The sequence below is a fragment of the Aptenodytes forsteri genome, unplaced genomic scaffold (genome assembly GCF_000699145.1).
Source record: "Aptenodytes forsteri isolate BGI_AS27 unplaced genomic scaffold, ASM69914v1 Scaffold100, whole genome shotgun sequence".
In the NCBI taxonomy this organism is placed as follows: domain Eukaryota; kingdom Metazoa; phylum Chordata; class Aves; order Sphenisciformes; family Spheniscidae; genus Aptenodytes; species Aptenodytes forsteri.
The window spans coordinates 1,828,605-1,839,071 of record NW_008796216.1 but is presented as its reverse complement, the minus strand read 5'-3'; the positions used below and the strand labels follow the sequence as shown (position 1 = coordinate 1,839,071).

The 10,467-nt window shown below is 33.4% G+C and overlaps 1 protein-coding gene across 1 annotated transcript in view; it reads left to right on the top strand.

Annotated features, from left to right (window-relative positions):
- The window catches only part of MCPH1 (microcephalin 1), a 142,740-nt gene that overhangs the window by 10,629 nt on the left and 121,644 nt on the right, over positions 1-10,467 (top strand). Inside the window, exons 4-8 of the mRNA XM_019474453.1 lie at positions 50-134; positions 774-894; positions 1,177-1,317; positions 2,594-2,689; positions 4,921-5,940. Of these exons, the coding sequence (XP_019329998.1) occupies positions 50-134; positions 774-894; positions 1,177-1,317; positions 2,594-2,689; positions 4,921-5,940 (1,463 nt within the window). The remainder of the gene's footprint in view (positions 1-49; positions 135-773; positions 895-1,176; positions 1,318-2,593; positions 2,690-4,920; positions 5,941-10,467) is intronic.

The following is a 10,467-nucleotide window of genomic DNA, read 5'->3' as shown; positions in this document are numbered from 1 at the left end:
AAAAAAAAAAAAAAACAAAACCCCAAACCTGCTGTAATTTATTTTACAGGTGTCGAGAAACTGGAGTACATGTTGATGAATCCTTATTTCCTGCAGTAGACACTAATGAAGGATTACCACTACTGATCAAAAAAGTGAGTATGTGATTCTATTTTTTTTTTTTTAAATAGGCCTACAGTAGTAAGCTTTAAAGTTTGAACTTGACTTTCTGACCTCAGGCATTTGAAATGGTTATTTTCAGAACATTCTGTAAACTACCTATCCATCTGAGTAGGTTTTTAAAGGTAGGCTATGGCTGTGATGATGTGACATCTTACCTGAAGAAAGGATAATAAAAGTGGAGTTTTTGTGTTGGTGAATAAAGAAACAAAGATTTAAATTAAAATCACGTAATGATTAACTAATCAAAAAACCATGACTGTAATGTGGCATATGTTTCACTGAGTTGCAATAAAATCCTGGTATTTTAAAAAAACAAAAATCTTTCAAGCCTTAGCTTTGCTACAAGCAAAAAAGAAGACATGGTGACTTAGTCTCCTTTTTATTAAAATCTAAAATAAAAAAATCTGTTATGTTCTTTCTTATTTCATATTAAAGTTCACTTTGGAAAATGTTAACTTTACAATTATCTGTGACTCTCAAGGAGGTGATAATAAGTAGCATAGAGTTAAACACTGATAATAAATACTGTGATAAAGTGGTAGGCAAATAGGAAGTGTAGTTACTTCTGGCAGTTTTATACCGTATAATTAATAGTTTTGTGTGTCTTGTAGCACAAATGTATGCAGCCAAAAGACTTTGTTGAAAAAACTCCAGAAAATGATAGAAAGCTGCAGAGAAGACTGGACCAGATGGCTAAAGAATTAGCTGTACAAAAGATAGCAATTAATGCTGGTAAGAACTACTTTGGACTAAGATTCAAATATCTTAAGTTATTTCTTTAAAGCATTTGATGGGTTTTTGTTTTTGTTACTTTTATGCATCTCACCATGAGAAATAAAGTTGACTTACTTTTTACAGAGTTCTTTGCAAGTTTGTGGTATTAAGGTATCTGTAACGACGTTAAGTATAAGGAACCTAATTGCTTCAAGTTTTTTGGGGAAAAAGAAAAGAAACTTCACCTGAAGCTGTTATAGCATGTAAATATTAATGTGCAAATGCGATTTCTCTGTGTAGAAACTGATGTACCAGTTTTACTATTTGAAGACAATGGTTCACTTGTATACAGCCCAGTTAATAAGATCAAAGATCAATGCAGTGCAATGGAAAGAAGAATAAAGGAGATGAAGGAAAAAAGAGAAAATATTTCTCCTACTGGTAAGAAGTTACATTTTACTTAGCCATTTGTGCATGTTCATGGATATCATCTTTATTGCTGAATTTTTGGTGCACTTGTCTTGCTCCGGCCTTCAGAATTTTTTTCATGTCTTACTTGATCGCATGTCCTCCCTTCTTCCCAGGTTTTGAGTAGGTGCAAATGCTTTAGCTTTTAGTTTCTTTCTATCAAAGGGCACAAGAAGCCATGGAAGACAATGATTGCAAAAAGGAATTTCTTAATTACTGGACTGCTCAAGAGGACTAATGTTTAAGCTAGACTTTCTAAACTTGTAAATTGATATTATCACAACTTGATTAAACTTTACAGGGAGACTCTAAATCTTATTTCCTGTTAAATTTTAATGTGAATGCTGTACTTGACAAAGATTGTAATGTTATTACTCCCAGGCCAACAGTTTAAAAAGGAGTCCAAAATTGATGAGAAATCTGTCCGGGTACTGAGGAACAGGATTTAAAAAAAATAAATTAATTTCAATGACCTAATTGAATAAATCTAGTTGACTTCAAAATGTAGATCCTGGTGAATTAAATCTAGATTGCAGTTTTCAAATTATTTTTTAGTGTCTGCATTACCTTACTGGGTAGGTATTGAGGTCTAAGTCATTAGGTTTTGTCAGTTATTATAAAAACTGTTGAAATGTGGAACATATTTGGGGGGGGGGGAAATCTGTAGTATTTGAAGTTTTAAGAACTCTATGTCAACTAGACTGTCAGTTTATAGTTTCAAAAATAATTGTGGGAGATAGTTTCAAAAATTATTGTGGGAGGAAAGTGAACAACCAGTGACACATGGATGGAAAAATTGAATCTTATTTATTTTAGCATGGCTTGTATTTGTTTTCTCTTTGAGTTTTAAGGTAATACCTTCAAATGTTTTGAAAAGCATTTCTGCTATATCAAGGCTTTGCTGCTAATTGCAGGATTTGACAGATTCTTTAGTAAAATGCCTCAACTGGCTTAGAAATGTCTATAATATTTTCTAAATGGTTTGCCATCATTCTTTAGTTTCAGAAAAATGTGGTGCTGAGTTATCTAGAAAAAAATTGCTTAAAATTGTAGAATATCTAACAGGTTTTTTGTTAGTATGTAAATTTGAGATACTGTTGAGCTGTCTATAATTATTTATATGGTTATAGTTAGTTGACAAAGCAATGACTTGTCTCAGGATTGAGCTGTTTTGAAATAAGAATAGATGATGTGGAAATCTGTATGTTTGCAAACAGGGCTAACTAGCTTATTATTTACAAATTCCTAGCTTCGCAAATGTCTCAAGTACCTCCAAGTAGTTCACCAGGAGACTGCCTGCTGTCTACTTGTGTCTTAACTAATTCAGAAGATGCATTGTTACCAGGTAACTAACACAACTTTAGATATTACAGAAATTAAAAATAATACATGGCCTGTTTATCTTATTTTGGAAAGTACAGTGTACTGAAATGGGAACTGAATATATTTGCTCTATCATTTATATTTAAAGCTGAATTATTTTAGTTTTTCTTAACTGGCAAAGTACGTAGAAGAACTCAAGGAAAGGAATCACATTGGGTAAATGCTCTGCCTTACTGCTGTGTTGCTTGCCTCACTTCCCCCTCTTTCCTCACACCATTCCCCATTAATGGCTTCTTGTCCTGGCATGGTGTCAGTCTTCTCTGCTCTTACAGTGATCTTGTATAGAATACAGAGTGCACACTGAACAGCGTGATATGGGAAGCGAAAAAGAGAACTGAGTGAGAGAGGGAGACCTCAGAGAACTGAAATGTCTTCCAAATTTTCAATCGAAAAACTTGATTTTAAATGCAAATCTAGCATGTTCTCTAGCTTAAGTGTTCAGTGATCAAAGAAATAACAAGAGTAAAAATAAATCAGCTTTTAAAATGTTTTATGGTTGCAGATGAATTCAAGTTGTTTCTTATCAAGATTCTTAATTCTCATAAAGTTAGGGGTTTGTTCCTGTGTTTTGGCATAGTAGCAGGATGTCAGGGAGAAGATTATTGTGAAGGCTGTTGAGCTATGTCAGTGGGCATCTTAACAGCATTAATCATGTATTGCAGTGGGTATCTACTTCAGACCTCATGTCTTCTGTCAGTCACATGAGGAAAAAGCTGAAGTCAGATGCTTGTGTTTGATCTCAGTAGAAAAGTAAGGAGAAGACAGTCTTTAGAATTCATAATGAAGTCCACTTGAGTGGTCTGCCTACTCTCCGTTCTACCCCAACAGTAAGCTATACCTCATGCTGTTTTCAAGTGTTGTATTTTTTTGACATAATACAGGAATTCTGTCCTGCTGGCTTACATGAGAACAGAGTTGGGATCTTGTGGCCTGAGACAGCTTGGTACGTCTTCATGCAATGTTAGGGAGAAGTAATAGCTTAATACTGGAAGTAGCATAGCTGTGCCAACAAACTTTTTTATTTTGGTAAATTAGTTGTGTGCTGATGAGGTTGAACATCGTGATTTGAGAGCTTTACTTTGAGTATGTCCCTGCAACATTACCACTGCACAATGTAATTTTATATTAAGAATAGACCTCCACATCCCATGACAATATTCAGTGTAGCTTCCATCTCTGATGCTCTGTGATGGTGACTCTTTTGTTTGTGCTTGTGAGATATGTGAGAGTATGTTGGTTAATAATGGTTAAAACAGTTCAAGAATCCAGTTTAATTTGAGGATTGAAGTTAAGTCTTTTTCAATTGTCAATATGGGAGTCCGATCATGTCATGTGAAAACTTCTTTTTTCATCTCCGTATATTTCATTTTTCTGAATTTAGCTAGCTACACCATATGTTTGAAAATATTATTTCTATTTAGTAAGCAAATAACATCAAGACTTTCCCTAAAACCTACAGGAGCGCTTACAGAAGGAGTATTGCTGAAACTTTGCACTCAACATGTATTTAAACAAAAGGATCTATTGCAAGAATCAGATTGTATAACAACTGGATTTTTAAAAATGTATTCTGAATAATCAAAGGTACTAGCCTGTTTCAGAGGAATTTACTGTGAAGAGTTATGAATGGATTCTGTATATCACCTCCCCCAAACCCATTTCTTAAGAATAGCTGCAAGAAATGATATATTTTCCACATTCTAATTATTTTTAATACATTGTGTTGATATATGTGGTATGATACTATGATGTTGTATTTAATTTCATCATGGCTGCAAAAACTACAAGGTGGTGGTAATGCTGTGGTAGTAAAAATGATTATTGAGTTTCCAGTATTACTTATAGCTAGTTTTATCAGTGTAAAATCATGCTGTTTTTTTCCACAAATGGAAGAGTGAAAGGGAGTTTCTCTGCTGCTTTGTTTCAAGAAAGCAGAACAGGACTTATGGATACTTATTACCGCATAAGGAGACATGATAGCTAAAGCTATTGTAGCTTCTTGTCAACATAGAACGTGCTTTGTTTCTAATCCATTTTCTATTTAGTTTTTGATGACTTGCCATATAATATCCAGAGAAGTGCCTAAATCCTTCTTTTCTTCTTTCAGTAATTTCACATCTGTTTTAGTAAGAGATTTGGTACTCTCTCTGTTCTGTTAAATACACTTATATTGCCACTTCTCATATTTTGCAGGAGAACAAATGGAAGAGTGCTTGAACTCAAGTTATGATTATCTTTGGGGAACTGGTATATTAAAGAGAGAGAAAACAGAGGTAGTAAAACACACCTGTGATACTTGGACTGATATTAGTGTATCCATGAGTGCATCGGTGAATTCTCCCTCACATAGCTATGAGCAGGAGAGCTTAACACCAAAACAACATAGCAGAAGAAGCTTAAGAAAGAAACAGATTTTACAGCACGCTTTGGATCATAAATTGTCTTTAGAAAAGAAAGACCTAAAAAGGTTTCCAAAGAAAAATCAGAAGGATGAAAATAGCATGATTACTTCAGTTGCAAACGAAAGCTCTCTTCTTCAAATCAAGGGCTTGGGTCATATTACTCCTTCAAAAAAAATAGTCAAGTTAAATACTGTTCCTACTTTGATTGGCAGTCTCTCTAATTCACCTATGAGCAGTGAAGACTTTAATACATGTTCATTGGATAGAAGCTTCCCTGTTGACAGAAATGATTGTATTCTTGAAGACAAGAAGAGGAAGAAACTACAAACAGTATCTAGTTTGAAACTGGCTACCTCAGAACTGGGTGCATCAGGGTGTAAAGAGTTCTTGCAAGCAGCTACTACATATAGCAAGTCTTTTTGCGCTGAAGAGGCTTCTTATGAAGACTTCTTTTCATCATCTAATTTGAATGAAAATGAAGTACAAGTACGAGTACCAAAGGAATCACAGAATCCTCCTGAAGTTTGTTGCAAAGACTCTTTTATAAGCATGGACTCCCTTGATGTGAGTTTCTGTAAGCCACATACTTCCAAGAAAAGTAGGAAAAAATCTATTCCAGCAAATGATGTTTCAGTAAAGAAAAATTTCAAACCAGCTGAACATCCTGGAAGTGTGCCATTAAACTATATGTCAGATGGCGAAAAAGCTGACACTGCAGAAGCTCTAGATTCTGATGATGTGAATAGGCTGCCTCAACATGCTCTTGAAAAATCCTACAGAACCAATGTGAATTACTGTACTCGCACTACTGGTAAGTCGCTACATAGAGCTGGAAAGTGAAAAGATATCATACTGCATTAGATATGCTCATGCAACTAAATTGCAAAATGAACTGCCATTCCCAAGGGAAAAATATTTCAGAGTTACACCAAAAGAAGAAAGTGCTACAGTACTGATTTTATTTTTGAGTAAAATAAATGAGTGCATAGGATCCAAAAGAACACCCTTTTTTTTCCCCATACATTACAAACACAAAGAAGTCACCAAGAGATAAGGAAACTGTGCTCACAAAATGCAACAAAAGTATGTGAGCCTTCTTTTTCCCCTGATGCTTGGTATTCTGTAAACTTTCTGCTGCTATTCAGAATCTGTTTAAGAAACCAAGGTCTTTCTGGTTCAAATGTTATGGTGCTCTTTTAAATTGTTTATAAGTAACTCCTCATCATAGGGTCCCTTGTTCAAATTATTTTTATTTCACTAGTTAAAATTGCTACCTTAGATTAATTGCAGTTAAGGGCATAAAATCTCTAGTGGAAAAGAAATATTTGAGCTAGCAATTTCTAACTTGTGCTATGATGAAGATTGAATAAGACATCTGATTGCATGTGCAAGAGTTCCAATGTAAGCATCTCTTTCAACCATGGCTTTTTTATATCGAACAGATCTTAGTTTTTAATAATAATTTTAAGATTATTTTTTTATATTTGAGTGTTTTCAAATTGGTTTAGCCTAAGTTATTTCAATGTAAATGTATACTAGAATATTGAATCTTGGGAACTTCCCTGAAAAATGCTCCTAACCTGCATTGGGGTAATCACTTTCAGATTTTGATATTTTGAGCTGTTTGTCAAGCTTTATATAGGGTTAAATATTTGTAATTACAATTGTATATTTTAGTCATTTGTTTTCCCTAGAAAATTCTGCAGCAGTGCATCAATGAATTACATAAAATTAATTATTAACTTAAAGGGCTCAACAAACTTGGTATCAGATTTATGAAATCATCCAGTGGAAATGTTGAAGGGTGACTGTGCTTTTATCTGTGGATAATAAGTTGCTGAACTGTGAGCTGCTATTTTGGGTTCGTTACATCTGTATTTTAATACCTGGAGTGCATCATTGTAACACAGTTAAAAAAAAAAAAAGTTGATGCAGGTGTACATTATAGAAGTAAAAATCTACACACATAAATGTATGAACCCACAGTATGTGTTTTTTGCCATGTGGCAATGTACTAGAAGATGATCCTTAAATTATGTATTTCTTAATGTCAAAGAACAGTCTGGTTTTCATTAAACAATCATGAAAACAAATGGGGGAGGGAGAAAATGTTTACTGCTTTTAAACTTAGGTATGCCAGTTAATTTTAGAGGTAATTCTAACTTTTAAATTCTAGTGATTAAATTATGATCAATGTTCTAGCCTGTTATGCTTTTATTTTCTCGCTGGACAACTTGTTTAAGATAACAGATTTTGGAGGAGAGGAAAAAGGAACAGTATTCAGCAAACAAAAGTTATCTGATGTTTACACTTTTTATCCTTTTTGTTAGGAACTTCTGAAAGTCTCAATTTCTGTTTCTAGTGATTTTAATAATATTTGTGATTTATCAGTGATGGCCATTTTCCCAATTATAATGTATTCAGCTTCATGCATCTGTTGTGTAGTCAAGTAGAACCTCAAGTTTGACAGCTCAAATGAGCTCACTTAAAAATGGAAGGAATCAATAATGAAAGATGAGTTGTATTTTCCCTAATGCAAGTTCCATTGAAGACAATTAAAATCTTGTTTTAAACGTAACTACTGTGATACTGTATGATGGAATAATTGATTTTTATTAAATACAGGTTTAATATTTCCTTTTTTCTTTCTTGAATGTAAGTTATTTCGTGTCCCTGTTAATTAGTAAATAAATAGTAAATTGCTTTGTTTTTCTGTATGTTGTATGTGATTTGAAAACTGGTAAATACAGTATATTATTTTTAAAAGCTAAAGAATTCTTTTCACTCATATATACAGTTAGGAGTAATCAAATATATACAGATATGATTAAATTTTATATTGATATTTTAAATATCAAACATTTTTCTTGCCCATTTTTTTTCCTTGTGTTTTTAGGTCAGTGGCACCCTTACTCAGTGTCTTTAATGACAAGAAATAAGGTTTGATAAGCTTTCTTTCCACAGACTACTTGGAACATTTGATTAGAAGTATAACATGCAGGCTAATCTGAAACACTTTTCAAGAGTCTAACTTTTCAATTCCTAATGCTTATGTTGTAGCAAACTTCAGGTTCCTTTGTAGGGTACACTCAAGGCTGTCCAGTTGTTCTGCTGAACAGCGCAGGCATAAACATGGCTATTTATTTTCATCTTACTCCAAGTCATGAATCAAGTACAGAACTGTCACAGATACAAGAGTTGAAATTAATTAGGCGTTACAAGAATATTAAAAGATGCTTTTCTATTCAGATTCACTTTTTCTTTCTCAGCTTTGTTTCTGGAGATGAAATAAATTTTCTATCCTGATTAAACCAGCCATACCTGATAAATTACAGTGCTTTATAATCAATAAGTGCTGTGTAACTGGGTTTTGTGTATCAGTGCCTAAATTTTTAGCAGTTACAAAGTGAGGAAAATGGTGGCTTTTCTCTGTCATGAATATAAGTTTATGGAAATGCCATAATACTATCTTTTGTGAAAATTAATGATCTATGTCACTGGGAGAGTCTAAGAACTTCTTTGTCATTCATGCTGTAAACTGCTTTACTTTGAAATCCAGTCTGTTGGCTTATAACTTTTTTAGTAGGGCTGATGGTAGGGTAAGTTAGCAGTTGAATCACATGGTTTAGAATGCCAATACTTGCTCAGATTTGATTAATTCCTATGACTTTTCATCTGAAAGCTACAACAACAAATAATATTGGGCAAGGAATGCAAGGGTACTCTCTTCTATGCTTTTATCATCCTAAAATAATTTAGAAATTTGAACTGGGACTTAGCATTATTTCCAGTCTTAAAAATAAACTTAAGGCTTATCTGAGTGAATTACAGATACTTATGGTGAATGTGGGAAGCAAATATTATCTTAGTTGGCCAAAAGACATAAACTGAGACCCATTATAGTGTAATTAATGTAGTTCAATGTTAAGATGGGGAATCTGGAATATTATTCTCTTATTTGAATGATGAAGTTTAATTTAGATGAATGAGTTTTACCTGAGGTGCTAGGTGCTTAATGCTGCTAAAATATTGTTGGTCTTTAAAAACACACATGTGAAAACTTCCTTAGATTTGATGTGCCTTTTTTTTTCCTTCAGTTTTGGAAGAAGAAAAGCTCAACAAAAATACTGTATTATGTCCTCTCTTGACATTTCATTATGTCCTTTTAAAAAATAAATGAGGGATGAAGAAGAAAGCTATTTCTTGCTTGATTCCTTGTTCTGTTTATCTTCACAAAAAGTTTAATTGAAACTAATTATTAAAACAAAAAAGGACAAATATTTCTGAATAGAGGAACAGGTTGAGGATTATTTTGATGTAGTCAAATTTACAAAGCCTGATGACACTTGTCCTAGAGCACATAACAAGCTAGATAAAATTGTTTTAAACCATTAACAGGTTCTCAAAGAGAACCTGGTGGGCACACAAGCTTTCAGAAGACTTGAAATTGTGTTCTGAATAGCAAAAACTTGGTATTTGTCCATGCTGGAATAATAACTACAATAATAATAACAACACAAGTTATTAAATATTCTGTGCATATGTACCTGAAGGATTACTAATGATGGCAAATTCAGACTTACTTTCTTCATAGTTGCGGTAAATAACTCTGTGGATAAATACAAAATAGTAGATATGATACAGCTTAATTTCAGTGACACTTCGTTATGAGAACACTATACTATAGATAAAATTTTTATTAGACATGATTGATTTGATTGAACAAAAACTAGCTTATTGTGCCTAATCATTACTTTGCTTTTTAACTTGAAGGAAATATCAAATGGAATTTTGAAGATAATATTCTGGTTCAAAACTTCTCACTGGTGATAAATGATCATGAATGAGTAGAAGATTAAATTGCAAATTAAAGTCACTCTAATTTGTTATAATACTGCAGAGGGCTATTATAATTGTTGATTTTGATATCAGTCATTGAGCAATATTTTAGAACAGAATTCAGGGGATCTAATGAACCATAGTGGCATGACTTAGCTGTGTATTTGAACTAAATTTAGGGATAACTAACAGTGGATGGAATTGCTTCAAAAAGTTCTGTCAACCTTATCTGAAATACCCTAGGAAAGGCTACTAAAGACGAAAACTCCTTACTTGTGACTGAGCAACTGCTTTAAAAAGAAGCAATCGGGGAAAAACAGACAATAGACAGTGAAGCTTGAGACCAACAGGATGGAAAAGCTGGAAAGTGCTTGAGAAGTCCTGATAGTCAGAAGAGAAGAAGTAGAAACTGGATTGCAAAGAATAGTCCTCATATATGAATCATTGATTGAGGTTGGAAAAAACCTCTAAGATCATCGAGTCCAACCGTCAACCCAAC